Source organism: Protopterus annectens, chromosome 5.part0 (genome assembly GCF_019279795.1).
Source record: "Protopterus annectens isolate FY-2018-M chromosome 5.part0, PAN1.0, whole genome shotgun sequence".
NCBI classification, from domain to species: Eukaryota; Metazoa; Chordata; order Ceratodontiformes; family Protopteridae; genus Protopterus; species Protopterus annectens.
Genome location: NC_056735.1, coordinates 1,098,462,640 through 1,098,489,572, shown reverse-complemented (window position 1 = coordinate 1,098,489,572; position 26,933 = coordinate 1,098,462,640). Strand labels below are relative to the sequence as shown.

Below are 26,933 nucleotides of genomic sequence, written 5' to 3'. Positions count from 1 at the left end.
TAAAGATTGCAAACCATGACAGTGATTTATATTGGTATACAAACTTTGTACATCTAGTACCACCCAGTACATATCCGGTTCGCATACCCAAGTCTGAGATCTTAACAATAAAATCCTTGGTGTCCCCGATGTATGAAACAGCATTCTTAACAAAGGGGAACAGGTACTGAGGTAAAAATATACCTATATTATGAAGAAAGTACTTGCAGGCTGCAACAATACGTCTTCCTTTCAGGGTCTGTAAGCTTTTATGGGTTTTGGGCAAACAATAAAATACAGCCACTTCACTACCTACTACAGAAAATTTCCTGTCAATGTCATTCTGGTTAAAATAACCCAACCTATAACCTTTCTGTAATAACAGTTGGTACTTTTGTATAACTTCTTTATACATGTATCACACCGTTCATAAACTGTGGCATCATTTAACAAATTATAACACATCTCCATATATTGTTTATAATTCATTAACACAATTGTTGCCCTTATCAGAGAGCTTAACCACCAATTCATTATTTATACTTAAACATTTCAGTGCTTGCCATTCTTCTTTCAAAAGGTTATACACAAAAATCCCGTTTCAACAAGAAATTAACCAGTGTCTCAATAGAAAAGTTTAAAGCAGCAGAAAATTGCTGAACAATTTCACTGTTGAATGGAGGGAAAAAAGTACTTTTATAAAGTATTTTTGAAGTGTTCAAAGGACAGTATGTATTAGGCTGAACACTATTCCATTCTTCAGTGTCATAAATACAGGAATAAAAACTGTTCAAGTCAATGCAGCCTCGTTCCACCTGAGAAAAATACTTCACAAGGTGTAATTTGCATATCAATCTAAACAATTCACATTTTACATTGTGCAAACATGGGATAACGGTAGACATTTTAGACCCAGATTTAATACAGAGATAAAAGTTTCACTTAAAGTACATCCTGAAATATTAATAACCGAAGTATTTAATTCCATATGTAGTTCATAGTCACTGCCATCTACCTTTTTTGGTCTGTTGTCCTTTTTGTCCATCAGCAAAACCATATTATCCCTGTGTGTGTCCAAATCGATTCCTTTTGTTACTTGGATTCCCATCCCATTCGATCAGTTGCCCTCTAAAACCTATTTTCATGTGTTAATGGATCTTGGGCCTGTGGCAATGTAGGATATGCTCCCCATTCATTATCATCTGTAATAACCCCCTCCCGATGATGCAAAGGAAACGGTTAATGGCTTCTTAACACTTCCGATAACTCTGGATATGCACATTAGTCTTCCACAAAAATGCCCTGTTGGTATAATTATGGAGATCTCTTTTAAGTTTATTTTTCCTTTTTTAAATCCAGTCCTGTTTATAGGATTTAAGTTTATCATTGATATCACTTAAAAGAGCATCAGATCGGGAAGTAGTTAGTTTTGGAACTAATTCAGAGCAGAGTGTTTGAACTTCATCTTTAATACGATGCTGCTTTACCAAGTCCTTTTCAACTAACATTCTCGCCCATTCCAATGAGCATTGATGTGCGGCAGCTAACCACCTAGTTCTAAAAGCCCAGTCTTCCTCATCATCACTATCAAAAGGTGTAGTCTGGCTTTTGAAGGAGTGATAATCTTATTCAGATATCTACTTAAACTTAAAATATTAGTGTACATTAGTTTCTTTAAAAAAGTATCTGCTCAAAACTTTTTGCTCAATTCTTGTAATTCATTAGGGAGATTTTTGGAAACAGCAGCACCCACCATTACAAAGGGGTTATCCGTTCATCGATTTCTCTCCTCAGTCTGTTTGTCCCAAAAATGAAACACAGGTTCACACCATATAGGTCTATTCTCTCCATGCGAAACATACCATAGAGTGTTGCAGTAAATCCCCAGTCTTCACGAAATATCCTGGGGATATTAGTAGATAGATCCGTAGTCGTAGGACAGCAAAACAGTATAACCACAAAGTAAAAAACAAACCGGGAAAATAAATATTTTTCTGTAGCCTGTGTGGTTTAATTCAATCTAGTGCCTCAGCAAATGCCTCATTGAAGGCATTTGCCGAGGTGCTAGAGTGAATTAAATACTATTTTTCTGTAGCCTTTATGGTTTATTTTACTGGTTCGATTTTTGCTTTATGTTTCTACTACTTCCAAGCAAAAATCCTAAACCTTCCGCATTGTGTTGATACTTGGAACCCATACATGTCTCATCCCATTGTTTCTTTGCAAATTGCCTTTACAGTCTCTCTCTGCTGTCTTTTCTAACCTTTTCTGATTATTATAGTTATAATGCAGTATTTTATATGCCCTACCGAGTTTCCCCCTTTAAGCAAAAACTTCTGTTCAGGACACTGCTAAAATCTCTACCAGAAGTGGTCTTTCCTTTAGAACTCCTCCATCCCTTTCTTTATGCCTCTCCTCTGATATGAAACTCTCATTGTGAAGGCAGTCTATAGCATGCGTGCCAAATTTCTGCATGGCCTCATCCTACTCTAATACATTTCCCTCTCTAGTTATTTTTTCTTCCTTTAACACGTACAGGCGAGGCAAGTAGAAACGTAAAACACAAACCAAACGAAAAAAAGCAGGAAAAACCAACAGCTTTAGACGAGTACTTTCAGAGGAATACTTTCAACAACCTCGGACAAAGTTCTTTAACGTAGAAACAGTTTAATGTAAAAAACGTTCACGTTTTTGTCACTCTGAATAGAGTAACTTCTTCAGAAAACAAACAGCAGCTACACAGTAACCGCTGAATTTAAAAACTGTTACATAAAATCATGTGATAATAACAGCCAATCATTTAAAGACAAAGCGATACAAAAAACTTAGTTCCAAGATGGAATGCAATACAAGAATAAAATAAGCGTACAATCTCTAACATTTGAATGTTAAAATATTTAGATATTTAAAAAATTAAATATCCAAATATTACCATAACCAGCTCATATCCATAATATTCTAATACCCATGGTGAAACAGAAATATTTTAATAACTGTGCTATACCAGCAATCGCTATAGAAACCAGCAAAACTTTGAGATCAGTAACCAGTCATCAACAAAAATATAGGTAGATACATAAGTAAATGTAAACAAACAACAGTATGCATAACGACTGGTTGAATCTAATAAGCTAGACGGTCTGTTAAAATACTAAATGACACAGAAATAACCATTAATGATACGTTGTATGAAAAGCATAATTCATTATTCACTTATAATTGTAAATACAAACGTGTTGACTAATGGTAATAAATTCATCTCATGAGATTTTTCTAGTTTAAGCAAGCATGAAATATTGCAATTCTTATTTAAACCAGGGAATGCAAATGCATTCAAGGCTAATTGCCATTCAAGTTCACGTACTTCAAGGAGTACCGAATGGGGACCACCCCTAATATTTAGTGCTAACTGGTCAATAGCTTGGAATCCAAAAGTATGTCCATTATTTAAAGAAATATGCTTAGCTAAAGCATTTTCTTTTCTATTTTTACTAATTGCATATGAATGTTCGTAGATTCTTTCATGAAACTTCTGTCTGTTTTACCTATGTAAAACGCCGGACAAAGATTACAAGTTGCTTTGGATTCACAGTTCAATTTATGGCTGATATAAAATTTACCCGTGTTTCTTACTCTAAATGAGTTACCAGTTTTTATGTACCTACACATCCTGCATGCCCCACATGTAAATGTCCCCTTAAGTCTCGAACTAGGCTTAGTGTTTTCTCTTCTATAAACTACTTTGGGCGACTGACCAACTCTATCCATTAATAAATTGCCCTTATATAAAAAGGACCAATTTTTATAAAGGATTGATTTTATTTGTTCACTATCACTATTAAAAGTAGTGATAAAATACGCCCTACAAGGAAGAGGCTGCCTAGCTTTTGATAGTGCATGTCAATTTCAGTGTTAATCGAAAAATCATTCAAGGACAAACCAAGTTGGTTAGTGTCAAAGTTCTAGGTGTTGCAGAGATCTCCTCCAGTTGTAACACTTGACCAACTGAGAATAGTGGTAAGAGTGGTTTAACAACCCCCTACGGCGTTTACTACTAACTTCTTCAGTTAAGTCATCTATTGGGGAAATAGGATAACCCCTGTTGTAAAGCATATCCTTTAGTAGTTTACATTCAACAGTAAAGTCACATCCACTTGAGCACATTCTTGCTGCTCTAAGAAGTCATCCTTTAACTGTAGATCGTTTTTGCATGTAAGGATGAGCACTAGTGTAGTGCAGAAAAGAGTTACAATAAGATGGTTTTCTTTAAATCTTGGAGAGATATCTTCTACTTGTTGCATATTTCATCAGATTAACATCCAAGTAATCGATGCTAACAGGGTGAAATTTGTACGTAAACTTGAAGAATGTTGTAGTAGAGTTGAAATAGTCAACCAGCTGTTGTGCTTTAATCTCATTACCTTTAAAAATGATAAAAATATCGTCTAAAAATCTGGTGTAATACACCAGAGAAGCTTTTATTTCAGGTTTGTCAAAAGTGAATAGTTTTTCCCATTGAGCCATGAAGAGATTTTCTAGGCTAGCCCCACAAGGGGAGCCCATGGCTACTCTGTGTTTTTGTAAAAAGATCTTGCCATTAAACATAAAGAAATTGTTGGTAAGTATAATATCTAAGTTCTGTCACCAAGTCAATCTCTTTGTGGTGTATATTTGTTTTTGAGGGATAGCACGATCCACTCTACTGCCTCTAAGTGGGGAATTGAAGTATATAAGTCGACTACATCAATAGTCAAAAAGTTGTCGTCTTGATTAACTTCTAAGCTGTTTAAATTCTGCAAAAAGGTCTATGAATCTTTACATACTTGTGGTTCTAATTTTGAGGTATTTTTGTAATATCGAATCAACTAACTTTGCACATGGGTATGTCAAAGAACCTCTACCATCGATGAGGCCTCATAGGAGGGTTAAGCCTATCCTTGTGGATTTTAGGTATTCTAAACATAATTGGCGTTTTAGGGTAAAGAATGTTAATATAATTAAATTTGTCCAAGTCAATTTTAGCTTCTATAAACAAATCCCTAAAATATCCCCTAATCCTGGATTGTGCGATGTTCATTTCATTCACTGAAGACAAATTGTAGGCTGCATTATTTAATGCAGTTTCCATTTTTTCATTGTAATCAACAATGTCAAAAATGACTAGGCCACCACCTTTGTCTGGTTTAACAATACGTACTTGAGCAGACCTAAGCAGTTTTAATGCTTGCAGTTGTTCAAAAGTAATATTATTATGCCTATAACTATTGTTGTGTGCTCTTACAAGTGGTATATGTCTGATGCCAAGTTCGCACACATTCTCAAATAAGCTTAAAAGTGGATGGAGGGGAGGGTTAAACATACTAGCTGGTTTGTGTACTGTTAAGGTACTAAATTTAATTTCCTTACATAACATTTTAGGTCTATCAAAGTTTTTGCTATGTTAATATTTTTACTCAAGACATATGTATTACCTTTTGCTAGTACATCAATCAAGGAAGGCTCAATGGTAATTGATGAAAAATTATAAACATTAAAGTCCCCCTTAGAGTTAGTGAGAATAACAAGTTTATTAATGTCAAATGGGTCCTTTAAAGCTATCTCTTCCGGCGATTGTTCCACCTTTTGTTCCTCTGATTCTGAGGACGATGTGGTCCTGGCATAGACCCAGTGTTTAAGTCCTGCTGAAAATTTGTAGTGGGTCGGTTGTTATTATTTACTTGCCCATTAAGTTGGTTGTTGTTTGATCAAAGTCTCTCACTTCGTCTAACTGTATCTACTATTTCAGTGTTGTTGAACTCATTGTCAGTAGGTGGTAAAGAACAGACAGGAGTATTAGATGAATTAATACCGTTTGAAGTTACCACTGGGTTAGTATCCTGCCTTACCTGTGCCGTCTGTGGTCTAGGGTATGCTACTCCATTGCTGTAGGCCAAACGGTCACGGTTCATTTTTTTGATTTTATTATTTTTAAGTCTGTCCAGTAGTTCAATGCTGGTAAACACTCTACTGTAATCAAATCTATATCTAGAAAAGTCAAGATCTACTTTTAATATCTTTATCCAAGTCGTCAACTTCTTTCGCAGTGTTGTCAACCTGCAGTAGATAATGTTTGACCATTAATTCCATAAGCTGGAAGCCTTGTTGATCAAATAGAGTAAGTAATTCCTTATGAAAAAGAGAATCTGGTGTCAAGCCTGTTGGAAATTGATGGTATCGGAGCCCCTTGGGTACTAATTTTTCAGTTAGACATTGTCTGAAATACGTGACTTCTAGTTGAAGTTTTTTTAATTTAACAAGTTTCATGTCAAAAAGTTTTATCAACTATTGTATGCATCCTCACTGGTGACAAAGTGGTATTAAGAGCCGGTTGTTCCTGGTTGTTAGTGAGCCCAAAAGGTAGTTTGGCTGTATCATTCACTCAATCAAGAAATGATGGAACACCAATAAGCTCGTTAGTACCCGGGTTGCCTGTTTCTAAAGTTACTGGGAGGTTGATGTTCATACAGGGTTGTTGAACTGGTGGTATCGAACTGACAGTAACCTGCAATCCAAGTTCGTGAATTGATGTTGAGCTGGAAAGGTTTTGAGAGCATGCATTCTGATGATTCAGCCCATTAAGGCAGTTATTAGTGACATGCTCTTCACTTCGTCGCTTATCAACCGAGTCAAGACGAGAAGAAATATTGTCAATACGCTGAGACAACGAATTTAATAAGTTAGATATATCTGAGAGTTGTTAGTTTACATTTACTTACTTATGTATCTACCTATATTTTTTTTTTGATGACTGGTTACTGATCTCAAAGTTTTGCTGGTTTCTATAGCAATTGCTGGTATAGTATAGTTATCATTAAAATATTTCTGTTTCACCATGGGTATTAGAATATTATGGATATGAGCTGGTTATGGTAATATTTGGATATTTAATTTTTTAAATATCTAAATATTTTAACATTCAAATGTTAGAGATTGTACGCTTATTTTATTTTTGTATTGCATTCCATCTTGGAACGAAGTTTTTTGTATCGCTTTGTCTTTAAATGATTGGCTGTTATTATCACATGATTTTATGTAACAGTTTTTAAATTCAGCGGTTACTGTGTAGCCGCTGTTTGTTTTCTGAAGAAGTTATTCTATTCAGAGTGAAGAAAACATGAAAGTTTTTACATTAAACTGTTTCAACGTTAAAGAACTTTGTCCGAGGTTGTTGAAAGTATTCGTCTGAAAGTACTGGTCTGAAGCTGTTGGTTTTTCCTGCTTTTTTTTCGTTTGGTTTGTGATTTTTTTCTTCCTTTCCCAATTTTCTGCAGTAAATTCTAGACCACTCTTACATATTGTTTATACCCTTACTTACAATCATCCTTATTGACTGTCTTCTCTTTATATTCTTATGTTGGCTTAGTTCTTGTATTCATAAAGTAGCAGAAATTATTCTAATGTGCTATACGATGGTTATTCCCAAGTGCCTGCATACTGTTTCCTTATTTCTTGAACTACTCCCATTTCATCATCTCTTCCGTTTTAATTTATAACCACCTGCTTATGTTAAGTATATGAACTTTAACTACGTAGTGCTAAAGTATCCCTTCAAATCAGGTAATTGTAAACCACCTTATTCTATGTGGAAATCAACTTATTCCACTTCATTTGTCCTTTTATTAATTATTTTACACAATCTCCTGTGATTCATAAAAATACACCTGACCCATATATAAAACTAAAGAGATTAAAAACCTCTTCGCTGCTTGTATGTTACTATCCATTTCCATAATCAGGACCTTCTGGCTTGCAGTTTTTGTATTATCCTTTTTTTTGTTTCTTCCCAAATATTCTTGGCTGCCATAATGGAATCTTTTTTATCCATAAGCCTAAGTCCTTTTATATAATCTTGTATATTATCAATATAAATATTGATGTTTCTTTTAACCAGTTCATGTGTAAGTAGGTAATTTATCGCTGTAGTCCATACCAAAAAGACTTGAAGCTAACTCTGTTTCAGAATACCAGATTGTCATTTTCCAAATTTATCAAGTATAAAATATCTGCAAATAAAGCTAGCTTTACTTGATTATTATAGTAGTTATATTCATGAATTTGTGTCCCCCTTATTTTATTTTGCGTAGTGGATCTAAGTGTAAAGCAGTTAGTGGAAAGGTAACAACCCTGTCTGGATCTCTATGGCTGTGAGAAACTTCACCACCTTAATTTTTTTCCTTTCATCCTTCTTATATACTCCTTATTAACTGATTCTATTAAGGAACACATATGCTACTATTGTCCTACTTGTAAATCCCACCTTACTCTACTGAATGCTTTTTCTTCATAAAGACCCACCAACAATAGCAGTGTTTTCTTACTGTCTGCTTCAATTTGGATCATCATAGACCATTAATATTCTCAAATGTTTGTTTTCCCTCCATAAGACTACTTTGATCCATATGTATCACTTTTGGCAACACCTTTGTCATTCTCATATATAGTATAGACATAAACATTTTATAATTATGGTTTAAAATTGAAATTGGTTTATGTGAACTTGGGTCTGAAGGGTCCTCACCCTCTTTGGGTAATTAACTAGAGCTTTCTTCCAAGACGCAGTACCTCACCCCTCTTAAATATTGTTAAACATCTTCTAGGTATTTATCACTTTCTTCCCTTCTAACTTCCATAGGACTATCTTCTCAGTGACTACCCTGTTCATTAATTGCACATCACCATTTTTATTTCATCCCTTCCTATTTTGGCTATTAATTCTTGAGCCTTTTTTGTAACCTTGGCATAGTTAAAGATCATGTGCAAACATTTTTTACCAGTTCTTTTTGGTATGAATACACCCTCATCTTGTAAAGTGAGCCTTCTGATTCTAAATGCATAGTTTTTACTTTAGTTACTTCAGTGGACCTATATTTATTAAGTTTAGTAAACTTGTTTCATTTTGTGTCCTGAGCAGCTGTCCATTTACTTCCAGATTCCACATCGTCCAACCCACCTTCTGATGATGCGGTAGATGGGAGAATAGTTTGCATTGGGTAGGCTCTAGTCTGTTGCATATTTTATTATGAAGTAACCAGAATGGATCACAGTCAGTTACTCTGTTAGAGACAGGAAATCGATAAATAAACGCCGCTATATTTAAGTGGAAGGTAACGAAAGTAAGATGGCACAGGATAAGATTCCTAGTGAAGTGGCATACTGTATACCAAAACAGAAGGAAAACTGTAATAGGAAATTGTCTGTCAATGGATTGATCAATTTTGGGGTGAAAACTAGGGATGTGCAAATCACCTGAGTAATATGTACGGTGGGTTTGTATGTTATTCTGCCAAGGATTTAGTTCTGGAAAGAAAACATTTGGAATGATTTGCACATTTGTGAAGATGAAGAAGCAGTAAAGTGATAATTCCATACTTGACTACTGTTTACTTTAGTGCTATAGACAGCTGTTTAATGTAGTGTGACATTTGTGTTATTACACTGAATACCAAGTGCAATAGACTTTTTACTAGGATTTTATTTGTACTGCATTATGGCCATGATTACACTACTCTCTGAAATTGAGAAAAAGAAAACTTGACCTTCCCCAGTGCAAAATCCAAGCTTAACTGCACTTAGGGGTGCATAGCAAAAGCTTGTTGATGGGATCCAAGTCCTGCTAAGACTTAACTAACAATGGACAGTGCTGACCAGCAATGAGCTGCAGCAGAAGGTTAAACTACTTTTGAAGTCTGTTAGAATTTCTTTTTGTCATACTTAAGTGTATTATACTGAAGTGTCTAACCGCTTTTAAAGTCACTAATTCTACAGAGGAAGACTGTTTTACATGCTGTCCATATCTTTCATCTGTCCCCGATTTTTGCCTCGTACGTTTGCCCTATCCCTGGTTAAAAAAAAAATAATGCCAGATATCAGTTTTCATAACTTTTATTATTCAGAAGATGCAAAACCTTAGACAATATTTAAAAACTATCTCTGATTTGATCCTTTGTCCCTCCCATTATTTTTGGATTTGTCCAGAATTCTTAATCAAAGTAATTGAGAGGTGTGCTGCTCTCTGTTCAGCAGTGCTAAGTACTTTAAAAACTTTCAAAGCTGGTTAAAAAAAAAAAAAAAAAACACTAGACTCTTACGTTTCTCTTTTCCCTATAACTGGTAGCACATGGAGCAGATAAAGCTCTGTGGACTACAAAAAATATGATTTGATTGCAGGTCGTAATCTTTTATTATGTGTATATGACATGGATGCTAAGATTCGCATATCCATCTCAAACACACAAGTTGGTCATTATCAGAACCCCAGCCATACTCATGTATATTGTATTTGTATTGGCTACCAGCTAGTGCACTGATTAAAACTGACCGGGTAACAATATTTTCACAGTTCATACAAAAAGTGTGGAATGTAATTTAGGATACATACCGAAATTAAATTCCTTAGTTTTAGAATTACTAGTCTCCCATCAGGACACAAGGAGCATGGGCTCACTTTGTACCCCACCCTACCCCCTAATCCCACCCGCCTCCACTACATCTAGATTTATTCTAGGCCCTAACCCCTCCCAGTAACGAGAAGCCAATCAGAACAATGCTAGTAACCTATCTCCTCTGCCACCAACAGTACCCCACCCATTTCCAATCTAACTGCTCATCTGACACAGTTATGCTACTACCTGATGTGCTTACACTCCTTACCTGCACTCTTCCACTACTACCACTGCACCCTTACTCTCACTTCTGTCCATCACCCACCTACTAATTACGCTTATCGTACCATAGCAGTCTGTATCCCAATACACCCACCATACTACCAGTCACCTGTTGCATTCAAACAAAATATATCTCTAAAATATGACAGGTTAATTACCAGATTTATAAAACTTACGTTTACTGCCCTATCTAAATTGGCCCTCAGTGTTGATATCCACCCTAACCCTGGTCCTACCATTACCAACTCCTCACCTAAAAATCTGCCTAATAGCTGCTGTTTCTCACAACTAACATACAACAGAAAGCCATCTGACCTTCTGTTCATGTGTCTAAATATCAGAAGTATAACTAATAAAACCTATGACCTAAATGCCAATAATAGCCTTAAACTATTCTGATATTCATATCCTAACTGAAACCTGTCTCAAACCTCACATCAAAAGTGAGGAAATACTCCCAACAGGTTATAACATTCTTCGAGCAGATAGACAATCTAAGAAAGGGAGTGGTGTGGCTCTAATGTTTAAACACCACCTCAACATCCAGATCCTAAACACATCGGCCCCCACATTGGAAATAAAGAAATCCTATACGCCATCCTCAAACTAAACCCAAATAAAACAATCAACATCATAGGATGCTACTTCCCACCTGGTCAAAACATGCCACCCCTGGAAAACCTGTTGAACTGGGTTTAACCATTCCCTACTCCAGAAAACCATAATCCTAAATGATATTAATATCAACTGGTTATCTTGTAGTAACAATCATCCATCCCAGCACCTAAACCTCTCAACTAATACAGTTACTTACCCAAATAAATAAACTCTAACAAACATACTACTCTCGACTGGATATTGGTCAATAAAGACCCTCACTCATACTTAGCGGCTGTTTACCAGATAGCCTCAGTGACCACACTCCAACATTCCTTCTTAGATACCACTTAAATTGTGCTAAACCCATTATTTGTAGGCAAATTCGAAAAAGGGTAAACTTTAACCCTCTCTCCTTTATCTCATCCCTTCCAAAAATGTGATTTGGACACCACTAAACTACCTCAGTCTGGATGAAGCCATCCATTTCTTCAGTAGCACCTTCCTAAACATCCTAAACACACATGCCCCCATAAGAAATGCCAGAATCAAAACACAGTACTCCCCTTGGCTACAAAAAAGCACCAGGGCACTAATGAAAATCAGAGATGAGGCCTGAGAGCACTGGCGCTTAACAAAAAAACCTTCCTCTAGACAGTCATTCCTAGAGTTGCACAACAACGTAAAAAAGCAAGTAAAAGAAGATAAAGCCCAATATTATCAGTCTGCCCTAAACTCCTCCCATCACAACCCTAAGCAGTTCTGGTCCACAATAAACTCCATTCTCCACCCAGGTAAAGTAGGCACTCCCCCACCTACCACACCCCCTTCCTCCAGCAGTATTCCTGACTCATTTAATAAACACTTTACTGAAACCTTTCTGTCTTTGAATAAACAACACAACCTTTTACCCACCCATCCTACATCAAAACCAAATACTCTGCCCACAGTCTCTTCTTTTTCATCAGTGCCTACCTCCTATATAAAAAAAACTTCTATTGAAACTTAAGCCTACAAAACTTGCAGCTGACCATCTCCCCTCTGAATACCTAAAAATAGCAGCAGAAGCCCTACCTTATCCAGTCTCTATCTTAATTAATCGGTCCTTATCAGAAAGCTATGTCCCCACACTCTGGAAAATATCCCACATCATTCCCCTCCATGAAGGTGGCTCCTCCACTGAACTTTCCAATTACCGTGTCATAGCCATCCTTTCTCCACTTTCCAAGATACCTGAGAAATGCGTCCATTCTCAAGTCTTAAGCTACATCTTAGCTAATAACCTCCTCTCCAGCACCCAGCATGGCTTCAGGCCATACCACAGCACTATTACTGCCTTGCCTCTCTTTCACTAATGCTATCCTTCATCATAAAAATAATGGTCTGTTTTCCTCTGCTATATTTCTGAATCTATCCAAGGCTTTTGACATGGTCTTACACAAACTTCTAATCTCTGTTCCCAGTCAGCTACTGATTGCTGGCAGCCAGTTAGATAGCTGTGAAACCAATTGGTTGTCTGGCATAATGACCCATCTCCTCGACTTCCTGTAACACTGTGTTCCCCAAGGCTCCATCCTTGGTCCCCTACTATTCTCACTCTTCACCAGTGATATATTCAGAGCCAGCAAGCATGCTTCTCTTTTTTGTAAGGCATGCAGATAGCTCCACCATCATCTGCTCAGCCCCAAATATTCTGAACTTCACAAGATCACACAGGAAGCCTTTTCATCTGTAGAAAACTGACTATATAATGCCCAGTTATTACTCAACCCGAGCAAGACTAAACTCCTCTTCCAACCTACTAAATCTAACCCAATTATCCCTCACTTTAATATTCTAGCCAAAGACAATACTGTCATCTCCCCAACAGAACACAGCAAACTACTTGGTGTTGAGATTGATAACCATCTCAGATTTGACATTCACATTTCTCTTACCATAAAAAAAGGTTCACAGAAAACTAGGTGCATTGTACAGAAACAATTCCTCACCAAGACAGCCTGAATTTCTGCTGCCAATTCCCACCTAATCTCCACTTTACTCTACGCCTCTCCTATACTTACCTACCTTAGACAAACAGACCTAAACAAGCTCAAGGCTTGCTACAATAAAATTGCTAAGTTTGCCACTGGTGCATCTTATCGCAGCCACCACTCTATCTCACTTAGAGAACTTGACTGGCTTGAACTCCCACAACTTCTTCACCTGAATCAACTCTCCCTTGCCCACAAGTTAGTAAGCCATCCTCTTAAATTCCCATCCCTTCAAAACCTTCTCCAGCCCTACTGCTTCACTAGACCTCTGTGCTCCAGTAACAAAAATCTACTTCTAGTGACCAAACCCAAGAACTTGGCAGGAGAAGCAGTATTCTCCTGTGTCATATCCAGATTATGGAACAACCCCCCATAACCACACTGCCTTCAAGACTGCACTAAAAACTCACTTAAAAAGTCTCTGGTTATGCCCATGCACCAATCCCGACTAGTAACCCTCCTTTAACCTCCCCTTCCTCTCTCCTCCCCTAGCCACCATGCCTCACACCATCTGATCACTGCATTCCTTCCTCTGCAGGCTCTGGCTCACCCTTTACCCTCCCCTTCCCTCCTCACTCAATCTCTCAGACCTGTCATAACATGTTTAACTGTCTCACTTCATCTCCACTCCAAATACATATCCAGCTGACTTGCAACTAGCTTCCTCTCACTACCACATATACTACTCGGTCTCCCCTCTTACTCCTCTATCTTCCCCTTTTATCCCATTAGTCCTTCTAGCTTGTTCCACCTTCATGTGGAGCTTCTGCTTTATATCTGCTTGAGTTTAGTGCAATATTTGTATACAAGATTTAGGTATATGAGTTTAGAACAGTATCTGTTTGAGCCTAGTACTATCTATATATACATCCTACCTTTATTCCTAGCCTCTAGATATTGGTATATCTGTTCATTACTATGTTTCGTATTGTACGTATAGCTAATGTTTGCTGCAGTGTGTATTATTTGCTATTGTATGTATATGCAATTGTTCTTCATGCACTTTTCTGCTCATTTATTGTTCTCTGGGGCTTTTCTCCCCAGGCCTCCACTGAAAAAGGAACTGTGTACAGTTGGAATTTACCGGTAATTAAATGTAAATAAATAATACATTTGCCAAGTCATTCATGCGGACAGCAGTAAATATTTACATACCGGATCGGTCGAGGCCTACAGTGACCGCCACCAGTACTGTTAGCCAACAGGGTGCCGGCGGAAATTGGGCTACTGTTGGCCAAAGGAAGAGAAGAGGGGGAAGGCATGGCCGAAGGCAGGAAGAGAGGAGCAAGGCTAGGACTGTGGTAGTGAGGGTTGGAAATTTGAATGTTGGCAGTTTGACTGGTATAGAGAGAGAGCTAGCCGATATGATGGACAGAAGGAAGGTTGGTATATTGTATGCGCAAGAGACCAGATGGAAGGGGAGTAAGGTTAGGTGTATCGGAAGTGGATTCAAATTGTTTTATCATGGTGTGGATGGGAGGAGAAATGGCGTAGGAGTTATCCTGAAGGAACAAATTGTTTTATCGTGGTGTGGATGGGAGGAGAAATGGCATAGGAGTTATCCTGAAGGAACAGTATGCTAAGAGTGTTTTGGAGGTGAAAAGAATGTCGGATAGAGTGATGTTTATGAAGCTGGAAATTTATGGTGTAATGATGAATAATGTTAGTGTATATGCTCCACAAGTTGGGTGTGCGATGGATGAGAAAGAAGCGTTTTTTGGAGTGAGTTGGATGAAGTGGAGATGACTGTACCCAAGGGTGAGAGAGTGGTGATTGGAGCATATTTCAGTGGGCATGTTGGTGAAGGAACAAAGGGGATGGGGAAGTGATGGGTAGGTATGGTGTTAAGCAAAGGATTGCAGAAGGTCAGATGGTAGTGGATTTTGTGAAAAGGATGGACATGGCTGTGGTGAATACGTATTTTAACAAGAGGGAGGCGCATAGGGTGACATAAAAGAGTGGAGGACGATGCACACAGGTGGATTCTATCTTATGTAGGAGGGCCAGTTTGAATGAGATTGGAGACTGTAAAGTGGTGCCCGGGGAAAGTATAGTTAGGCAGCATAGGATGGTGGTTTGTAGGATGACGTTGATCAAGAAGAGGAGGAGGAGTGTGAGGGCAAAACCAAGGATCTCAAATGGTGGAAATTGAAAAACGGTAATTGTGAGGTGGAGTTCAGGAAGAGTTAAGACGGGCACTGTGTGGCAGTGAAGAGTTACCAAATAGCTGGGTAACTACAGCTGAGCTAGTAAGGGAGACTGCTAGAAAGGTGCTTGGTATAACATCTGGACAGAGGAGGGACGACAAGGAGACGTGGTGGAATGAGGAAGTACAGGAGAGTATACAGAGAAAGAGGTTGGCAAAGAAGTGGGATTGTCAGAGAGATGAAGAAAGTAGACAGGATTATAAGGAGATGAGGTGCATGGCAAAGAGGTGGCTAAGGATAAGGCATATGAAGAGTTGTATGAAAGGTTGGACATTAAGGAGGAAGAAAAGGACCTGTACTGATTGGCTAGACAGAGGGACCAAGCTAGGAAAGATGTGCAGCAGGTAAAGGTGATAAAGGATAATGAGGGAAACATACAAGTGAGGAGTGTGTTGAACAGATGGAAAGAGTACTTTGAGGGGTTGATGAATGAAGAGAATGAGAGGGAGAGAAGGTTGGATGATGTGGGGATAGTGAATCATGAAGTGCAATGGATTAGCAAGGAGGAAGGAAGGATAGCTATGAAGAGGATTAAGAATGGAAAGGCTGTTGGTCCAGATGACATACCTGTGGAAGCATGGAGGTGTTTAGGTGAAATGGCAGTGGAGTTTTTAACCAGATTGTTTAATGAAATCTTGGAAAGTGAGAGGATGCCTGAGGAATGGAGAAAGTGTTTTTGTACCGATTTTTAAGAATAAGGGTGATGTGCAGAGCTGTAGTAACTACAGAGGGATTAAATTGATCAGTCACAGCATGAAGTTATGGGAAAGAGTAGTGGAAGCTAGGTTAAGAAGGATCATGATGATTAGTGATCAGCAGTATGGTCTCACGCCGGGAAAGAGCACTACAGATGCGATGTTTGCTCTGAGAGTGTTGATGGAGAAGTACAGAGAAGGTCAGAAGGAGTTGCATTGTGTTTTTGTAGACTTAGAGAAAGCATATGACAGGGTGCCTCGAGAGGAGTTGTGGTATTGTATGAGGAAGTCGGGAGTGTCAGAGAAGTATGCAAGAGTGGTACAGGATATGTACGAGGGTAGTGTGACAGCGGTGAAGTCTGCGGTGGGAGTGACGGATGCATGTGCTGAGGAGGGATGCTGAGTATATTGGGGAAAAAGATGCTACGTATGAAGCTACCAGGTAACAGGAAAAGAGGAAGGCCTAAGATAAGGTTTATGGATGTGGTGAGAGAGGACATGCAAGTGGTTGGTGTGACGGAGCATGATGCAGAGGACAGGAAGAAATGGAAATGGCTGATCTGCTGTGGCGACCCCTAATGGGAACAGCCATAAGATGATGAAATAAATAATACATTAAAAGAAGTTGTTTGAAGTTAATACAATAGAGGATAAATATTGCAGCCTATATCTAACTAATATACATTTAAAAATCACAGTGAATTGCTGTGATCCTTTATTTATTGAACTGTCTTTCTGACTGCAGATCTGTCAGTTTAGGAGGAACTTTCCTATTTTCAGGCCTGATGTCCCCCTGCCAGGATGTCGCTGTTTTTAGGTTTTCTGGCTTGATGTAGCCCTTCTTAGTATTTTCTGATCCTCCCTCATCACATAAGATTTTTGAAGTTGTCTAGTACACAGAAAACCATACTGGATGGCCAACATACTAGCGGCAACAATAATTTAAAGAAAGAGGGCACATATTGCATCTCCCTTTTTTTGAAGAAAAAATAAATCAACTTTTGTGGTAGAATTTTGCAGTATAGTTCATTATTAGTATCCATACCACCTTAGGTCTCCTTTGAAAAGAGGCTACTAGCCTAGAGGGACCAACACATGTAACAAGGGATAGCTGGACTGATTAAATTCTACAGATTTTATACTGCCTCTGTGATAAGATTTATACTTTTTCATCATTTTTGTCGCACTTTGTTTTTTAAACGTGTTTCTGAGTGGCGTCTTACATTAATACTATAAACGGGGAATGTTACATTCTATTTAGTATTCAGGTTTTATGCCACTTACATGTCCATATTTTTTACCGGATATACCTACTTTTCAAGGGCCTTTTGTTCCTGTTTTCTAAGTCTGCAGGTTGAAATGTGTGAGATTGTGTTGCATTCTGTGTCACTTTGTACTGAAATCAGCAACAGTGTACAGAAAACATCTGCATAATATATTTCATTAGAAAATGAGACAAGATGATACAAATTCAGGAAATAATTGGGCAGCTGTTCAACATACAAAAACATAAACAGTTTTATCACACTTAGTAAATACAGTTCCACTGAAGTAACTAAAGTAAAAGACTTATTTTAGCACCAGAAAGCCCACTTAACATGATGAAGGGCATATGTACTGAAAAACAATGGCAAAGAGAAAAACATTGCACATGATCTTTAAGTCTTAAGTACGTCATCTGTGCATTTTCTTGGTTTCCCCATTCCACTGCGTTATACAAATTTTCATGCAATTTCTGAAATATTTTTAATATCTCAGTAAGACCTCTGGATTCCTTCTTGTACAGGCTCCCTAAGTTTGGCAAAAACCTTTTGTTCTTTCTGTTGCCTAGTCACTGCACAAAGAGTTTTTTTTTTTTTTGCTGTCTCTCCAAACCCATGCATATTGTCCAGCTACTCCTTTATTTTGCCCTTTGCATTCTATAGTTGCTTTTCTTAATCTGTGAAATACTCCTTATTCTGCAATACTTTATCATTTGACAATCCTCCAAATAATCATATTACTACTTTCTCGTATCTCTTTTTCTTATCTCCACCATGTTTTTAAATTCCATTTTCATTTTTATTCCACTGACTGGTTAGCCTTCTTCCATGATAACTTTCAAATAATTTTCACAACAGATTTATTAAATACTTCTCTTTTTAACAGTTAAGTAGGAAAGTGCCAGTCACATTTTTACTTTCTTGTCCTGCACATTTATCTTAGTTTTTATTGGTGCATGAGCTGAAATAGTTATTGGATGAGTCTCAAAGCTTTCAGTTAAATGCACACGCTCCTGTGAAATATTTTAATTTGTCTAGTCTAGCCAGTTAACTCTAAGCTGGGGAAAAATTTGTAAATTTTTGTTGGAGTTCCTGCTACTGAATTCACATCTTCCATTCCAAATATTCTCATATTTTTTTTTTTTAGAAAATACCTGCTTTTGTTTTATACTTTTCTTTCTCTGTCCCCCTGTAGATCTTCACTGTTGCAGATCAGGTTTCAGTCCTCCCTCATAAATAATAATCCCTGCTGAAAGCTAATTTATCCCAAAATTATTTTGACCTCCATAATATTTTTAGGTGAAATATCAGTACATGATAGGTCCCTTGCCAATAACCCCTAACTACCACAAATTTACGAGTATTGTTTTTTTTTTTTTTTCTATTACTGTTGGAGCACATCTAACACAGTATTTAATTACTCCAACTTTTCCTTTGTTCTTGATATTTTGTCAGATTCCCATGTTCATTTCTGTCCAGATGCGTTTCCTTTAAATCTATTTTTTACAGGTAACCTGTAAATGGTTCATCTTCCAGGCCCATGCTTACACTTTTCAAGGTTATCAAAACTTGTTCGAGATTTGGGATGCATGGCTAGGCTTAAAAGGCCCTTGTAGTCGTTAGCCTAGTAAACACCTATTTGCACCCTACACTTAATATATTTAAATACTGTTTGCTTTTGCCTAGACCTATAATACTGTTAACATTCTATGTTATTACTGACAGAGTAGCCATTTTGATAAAAAGCTATTGCCCCCACCTATTATGTGTGACCGTTCTTTTGAATGTATATTTCCAATTTCTAGCTAACCTGCCCACATTACTGTCTGGCAGGCTGGTGTCGGTCATATGTTGCTGCTGCTTCTCACCTTCATTTGAATCAGTGTCATATTTTTCAAGACTTCCTGCACTTTAAAAAAAAAAAAAAAAAAAAAAAAAAAACAGATTTTCAAAATCCCCCTTCTCCTTTTAACTTGCAACAAATGTACGTGATAAATGTTAATTAGTGTACCTTGTACATTTCACTTGGTGATGCGTCTGAACAACTTGCCATCAGCCCTGTTTTTCTTGTTTTATAAATGAGGTAGTGGTGTTAAACCAGCAATGAATACCACCTAGAACCAGTGTTCAAACTGCCTGGTGGCTAGCCCTGTTGTTGCTTGTGATTATCTGCTTGCTTATGCAGACTGCACAACTCAGAGTAAAAGCAGTTAGCAATAAATAAATACACTCATTTTTTTTCAATAAATTTTATTTGGAAATGCGTGACAGAATATTTGTAGATTTCTCTCAGAAAGCACTGTTCAGATCCGTCTTTAAGTACTTGCACTTGTAGAATTCTTGTCTCCAAATGAAAGCATTCCCTAATGAGGGCAGAAGTGAATGAATTTACAATCCCAAGGAAGAACTACAATTTTCACATTATTTTCAACATTTTGTCTTATTTTTCAATCTTGTTTAAAAATAAATAAAAACTTGTCTGTAGCTTAGTCTTGGGATATTATTGTACACGTCCACTTCTATAAAAACATTGAACTTATTGATTTACCAATACATGAAATTTGATTAAAAGCTGTGTCAGTGGTAGAACAGGTAGCACACTTGCCTTTGGTGGTAGAAGACTAGAATGTTGAGTTCTGTTCCCACTCCAGGTGATTAGACTGCTGATACTGCAGTGTGACATTATCATAGGTTTATAGGAGATTACTAGGCTATCGACCCGGAGGTCATTTTAAGCCTAGCTGTTTCATCCCAGTGTAATACCAATGAAATGTTAGTCAGTACTCATGATTGCATTTAGTAATGACTGCCCATGTCCAGGAGGGTTGCGGGCACTATCCCCAGTAAGAATTTGCGGTGTCTCATCCACTCGTCCAGGTTCCTCTTGAACAGTGTCATAGTAGAAGTGCTATGTTTCACACGAATTGGTAGCTTGTTCCAAAGAAGTGTCAGTCGCTGGGAGATAAATCTATCCCTCCAGCATGTCCAATTTAAGTTGCAGTCCATATTTAGGTCCCTGGAACAGGTATCCCTAGTCTCATTGGATTTATGGATATGTAGCAAGTTCATTAGGTTTGGGTCTTAGATTGCTGTGTAGGCCAGGTATAAATCTCCCCTAAGTCTATACAATACGGAGTATAGTGACTGAGACTTTAGTTGGTCTGTGTTATGAGGGTGCTACACTCCTGATTGTGCCGTACTTTGTATGAGTTGTAAAACAAGATTTATCTGCTTGAGTTGGTGGTAGCTTTGGTGGCTGTAAAAGATCCCATGGCACATTTTGAAAACTGAAGGGGATACTCCCCAATAGCCTGGCCAAATTTACCCTTTGAGTAGAACTGTTACCTCTAGTTTCCCCTTAAGAGACTACTAACGGTAGTGGGACTAACCCAGTGAACAAAAGATAAAATAAAAAATGCAGTTTTACATTTTTTCCGCCACAGTAGTCCAAGATCATAAAATTGTATTAATTTTAACTGCTGCTTTCTAGTCTTTCTTACCTTGTTGCAGTGTAATGGCTGAATGCATTACAACTTAGAAAATGTACTTTCATTAAATATCTTTAATATATACAGCAGTCACTGATGAGACTTCACCCACCTCGCGTTTCAAATACACCTGACTGCATTATTGAGCAAATAAATTTTGAGAGTTATTCTGGTAGTCCAACACAAGCACAGGCGTACGTTGATGAAAAACAAGCCAAGTAGCAAGACTAACACCGTGGAATGTGATTGCAGTAATACTGCTTGAAATTCTATCCAGTAATGACTAAAAGGTTAAAAAAAACTTTACAGATACCATCAGTAATGAAAATTAAAATTTATTACAAACAGATTAAGTGCTTTCATTCCGTGACCCAGAACTTCATCAGAATCTGTGCAAATCCGAACCTAGTTTTCTTTTAAACCTCTCTCTTAAACAGTTTGACCAAAAAGACAAAACATAAGAGCAATGCACTTATGTAAAACACTTTTAATCTTTTGGTTGTTACTGGGTAGAATTTCAAGCAGTATTCCTGCAATTACATCCAAGGCATTGGGCTTGGTTAGTTATTCTGGTAATGTTGCTGACACAGGCAGGCAGGCACAGAGAGAGACGGAGAGAGAGAGAGAGACAGGCGCAGACATAGTGTTGTAGTTGAGCACAAACTGCCAGAGCAACTCTGAATTTGCCTTTTTTTTCCCCTCCCATCTTAAGTTTATATATATATATATATATATATATATATATATATATATATATATATATATATATATATATATTGCAGAGGGTTACATTCAGTCAGTAATGCTAGACATGGAGTTTCATAATTTTTTCAGTCAGAAAATGAATGTTGATGGAAACCTTGTGTTCTAGTCACTTTTAAAAGTCAATTAAGAATAGTAATCATCATGATGGTGCTACAAATGGCTTGCTTTATGAATATTTATTAACCCACCTTCTGTAGTAATCACCAAGGTAATGAATGTTCATTGTGTGTGCATGATATGGTAATAAGGGTGTGCAGTAATTATGCTGTTGCATTTGGGTAGGGTTTGTTACTATGCATCTGGGAATAATGTTTTAGACTTGCCGCATTCTGATCCCTTTTTCAGCCAGGTAATCTGACCCTACTTGGATGGTGATATCACGCTGCTTTGTTGCTTGGCATTCACCTCACTTGTCTATCTGGGTCTATATTAAATGCTCGAAGAGACGTTCCGTTTAGTTTAGTAATACTGAGGACCCAACTAAAATATACCTGCAATACTCACATGCCCCACATCTAAAAGACCCTCTCACATTGTTCCTAACATTAATAGGGTGTTCTAACAAAAATTTTAAATTATAGCTATTTTTATCTTACCCATTTGTGAGCAAGTCATAAGTGAGTGGGGTGGTGGATATAAACTGTTGTTGGGATTCCAACTAGTGAAGGAGAATGAAGTTAAAATAAAGAAAGATTATACACAATCTATGGTAGCAACTTATGGAGAATCTAGTGGTAAGATCAGGGATTGTCAAGAGGAATTGGGTGCTATTTAAAGGGAATGAGGAAACACTAGAAGTAGTAGGACAAGAACCAACTTTTGTCTATAAAACCAACTATAATTTAAAATGTTTGTTAGAACACCCTGTTAATGTAGGAACAATGTGAGAGGGACTTTTAGATGTGGGGCATGTGAGTATTGCAGGTATATTTTAGTTGGGTCCTCAGTATTACTGGAAGCAAGGGACAGAGAGATAAAACTAGTTACTGGGTCCTGTTCAAGTAAAGGTCTTGTTTATATAGCTATTTGTCAAGAATGTCCACATTCTTATGTGGGCAAGACAGAAAGAACTTTCAGGAGGAGGATTTATGAACATCTTTATGCTGTGAAAAAACATGACAAAAATAATGCCATATATAGGCATATTAAAAATTATCCCTATCACTTTTTTCTGTTTGGTATTTTGGAGGTTACGGATAACAACCCGAGAGGGGAGGATTGGAAAAACAATTTGGGGCGAGCAGAAATGAGATGGAAATTGAGGCTTAATGCCACGGTGATTCCGGGCATTCATGACAATGTATCTATCAAACCTGAACTGAAGTACAAGGTTAGTGTGTTGTGATTTGGTAGGATACTTTTTGATAGTAAATAAATGTGTTTATGTAAAAATTATAAATGCAGCATATTTATTTTTCTTATTTATTTTTCCTTTTATTCAAATGGAATTCTTCAACCCTTAAGTATTTATAAGGTTAATAGGTTTTTGTGATGTTATTGGTTAATTGTTTGGTATAAATATGGGTGGGTTTTTAGTTTACACAGTTCTGAAGAAGTCCTAGAACAGGACGAAAGCGCTTGACTGTGTTTGATACAATTCTGTGTTTTTATTGGAAGTGGTGGATTTACACGCTCTGCCTTTTACCTGTATTGGATTTTATGCTTTGTGTTCATTACAGCAATAAACCTGTGTTTTACTACCTGTCTACTTCATTCCATGCCCGTTTGACTTAGTTTTTTGCAGTTGCAGCACTGAGTGCTTTGTTTTTTCTTGGTGGTCTTCCCACTCTGGACACTGGTTTGTATTGTACATGTGTTTATATACATTATTTGGAGTATGATAGACCTTTGGTCACTTCGTGGGGAAACAACACATTCTTTGAAGCTTCCTCTTGCTTGCAAACAAAGAATTATTGTAATCCTATAATGTCCCGTCTTTACAGGAAGGAGATCTATGATTGGGTAGAGGAGGCATGGAAGGGTGTAATTTTATCCAGCTGAAAACAGGAAGCCAAGAGTATTGCCAAAATGCAATGACTAACCTTCTTTTAAAGAGTACCCCCCCCTGGAGACACTATACTACAGTAAAGGCTAAATGTATGAATTATTCAGAAGAGTGGTCCCTAATTTCATAGGCAAGAGCAAGTTAGAGAAAAGATCAGATGGTATGCAAGTACACTACTGCTGACTTTAGTTAGTTGGTTAGTTGTATTTGTTAACCACGGTACAACACTAATCACAATTGACCAATTTCAGTTGCAACATGGGCAAGTACAGCAACATACAACAGATTGAGTATTTATAAATATAAACGGAAGAAACTGAGGCAAACATAGCAGGAGGAAACCTAATGCTGAAGAGTAAAAAGTGCAGTGGTAGATTATGTCAATACATGTATGTGTGTGTGTGTGTGTGTGTGTGTGTGTGTGTGTGTGTGTATGTGTGGATATATATATATATATATATATATATATATATATATATATATATATATATGTATATATATAGATATATAGATATATATTTATATATATATATATATATGTATATATATATATATATATATATACTGTATATAAATATGAACACTTTTCAAGAGCTCTGTGTGGCTAAGTGGGCAGTAAACTACTGTCAAACGTTGTTCAAGTGTTGACCTGTCAACACTGCAATATTAATTTGTTTGTGGATGCTCTCTTTTATCAACTAGGCTGCATATTCCCTTTTTACAAGCATATTCTTGTTGATGTTGCTGTAGGCATCTATCTTGATGTTCAAGTAATGTGTTTTGTTTTTCAGGAAGTATTAAGAGTAATGAGGCAGATAGATGACCGGATTGTCCATGAGTTAAACACTACAATTCCAACAGCCTCCTTTACTAGGAAGGTCAATGCTGCTGAAACATGTAAACATCTGTATGATTCTGTAAGTACTGGGGTATATTTCAAAAAGTGCTTACAATAACTTATTTTAGAAGGCATGTATAACTTATTGTTTTTTTCATGTTGCTACTCTCTGTGGAAAGGGTCATTTTTTTTCATGTTTCTACTTACTGCAGAAAAAAGTAATGTATATTCCTGGTTTAATGTAGCCAAACCAAAAAGCAAATGAATGAATAACCCCTTGAGTGGGCTGCATGTGTAAATGTACTATAATGACTTATACCTTCGGTGTCCTGTATTCACAGAATATAATTTAAAACGTTTTCTTTTTTAATATAGTATTGGTTTACTAGGCTTTAGCTTTCTTTGATTGCTCTGTGATAGTGGACTTTTCAAATAATAAAGGTGATGCCTTGCATAGACCCAAGTATGGTAAATTCTCTGAATTTTTTTTCCTGAAAAGTGATTTTTTCCATTTTGACTGGAAACGTACCTATGGAGTGTAGGTGATTTGGCTTGTGTTTAAACTATGGTATGTATCATTGAAGCACACTGTTTTTAGGTGGTTACTATTGTTTATTCAAACGGAAAAACATTTTCCGTTCAAATAAACGAATGGTACTACCAAAAGTACAAATCACTACCATTCACAATGTGTAACCCAATGCTCGACGCATTTGACTCTGCATTGTTGTCGAAACCACCATGTGATAGCCATATAGGAGCTGATGTAAGTCAAACTCCTATACAGCTATCATGTTTTTGCAGTGGCGCAAGCCCCCCTGCACCCTCCCTACTTATATTCCAACTCCGAGATCGCACTACAGTGAGGATGTGGATGAATTTCCACTCCCCACTGTACCGCGATCTCCATGCAGATAGTCGATTTCTACTTATGCTAATGCAGTTGTGCATTCGCATAAGTGGAGTCGACTATCTGTTGCAAAACTGCTTGTGCGTTCGACGTTCTGTTTTTCGGCACATTGCAGCCGATAATGTCATTTGCACAAACAATAGTAAACCGTTTTTAGGTGCCACGATGAGTTAAATTGAAGATCTTCACTCTTCTCATAGGAATGCTGATGTTGCATAGAGATTATGAAGTCATTGTTTAAGGGATTATATTGTGCAGTATTTGCAGTTGGTAATTAAACACGCCAAAGAAAATGACCGATATTCTTGAAAAACTGTAGAGATTAAGGACTATGTTATACCATACATGTTGAAGCAGACAACTGTTTTGAAGCACTTAACATGCTTTACTTTTAGGCTTTAACGAGAAGGGATCCATTACTCTGGAAGAGTTTGCAAAACAGAACTTCCAGAAGTGCATGTTTGGATAAGTTTCAAAATGGTAGTGTCAGGCGTGCACAAAAGACACAGAGGAGTTTGTGTTTTCAGAGAATTATAATATAAGTAATGAGGCATTTTTATTTTGCTGCTGATTTGCTGACTGAGTCCTTCCACTGTTTGAGCTGTAGTGTTTAAGATCATGGTAATGTTGAGGACTCCAGTTTCTGGTGCTGATTGTGCCTGTGCTATTAAGAATTGGAAAACCTTATATTTAGAAAAATGTTGACCATTTTTTGTTTGATTAGAGGTTGGTTCACATTAGTTTTTGTTTGATGTGTGACACATGGACATTTAACCATACTTGTGTAGGAGGGTATGCTTTTGGTAGAGTAATTATGAAGAGCATCTGGCAAAGGGGTGAAGCTTACAGCCACAGGTTCTCTACGGAAAGCCTTGTCCATGTCCCCTCTGTGTCCATATAAGTTTTCTGTGGGTGTTTCAGTTTCTTTTCACCTCCCAAAGACATGTGGTAGGTTAATTTGGCAGTCTTCCAAATAGTCTGAAGTATGCATATGGTGTATGAGTAATAGTACAAGTGTGTTCTGTGGTAGACCATTTCCATGTCCAAAACAAACTCCAGTGCCTTGTGCCCTTTAATGGGAGAGGGTCCAGTTTCCCTACAGCAGTGTAAAGGATAAAGTAAAATGCATAAATGTAAATGTGAATGCCTTTAGATTAATTTGTTGCTTTAGGGGGTAGTAAACAAATTTGTTCTTAAATGTTAAGGTGCTAGCTAAGGACAACAAACCATTGTATATGTGCAGTAGTAAGTGCTCTCTGTCTCAGGCATGACATAACTGCATTTCACCTTGGTGCAGTAGTTCACAGGAGCTCTATGGTGGGATTGCCTCACACTTTTGCACACCATCTTGATGCATCTGAACTTGCTGATTTTCACCATTTGTACTGTGTTGGTCATGAAAGTCTACAAGCTGTACCAATTGCATTCCTAAAGCTGTAGCTTAAAGCGCA

The 26,933-nt window shown here is 37.4% G+C and overlaps 1 protein-coding gene across 4 annotated transcripts in view; it reads left to right on the top strand.

Annotated features, from left to right (window-relative positions):
- Window positions 1–26,933, top strand: part of MIX23 (mitochondrial matrix import factor 23) — a 438,171-nt gene that overhangs the window by 115,143 nt on the left and 296,095 nt on the right. For 2 of the 4 annotated variants that reach the window (XM_044070967.1, XM_044070968.1), the window contains one exon: window positions 24,526–24,651. In XM_044070967.1, the coding sequence (XP_043926902.1) occupies window positions 24,526–24,651 (126 nt within the window). Of the gene's footprint in view, window positions 1–22,950; window positions 23,060–24,525; window positions 24,652–26,933 lie in introns of those variants that run through there. The other 2 variants (XM_044070965.1, XM_044070966.1) reach the window with 2 other exon arrangements.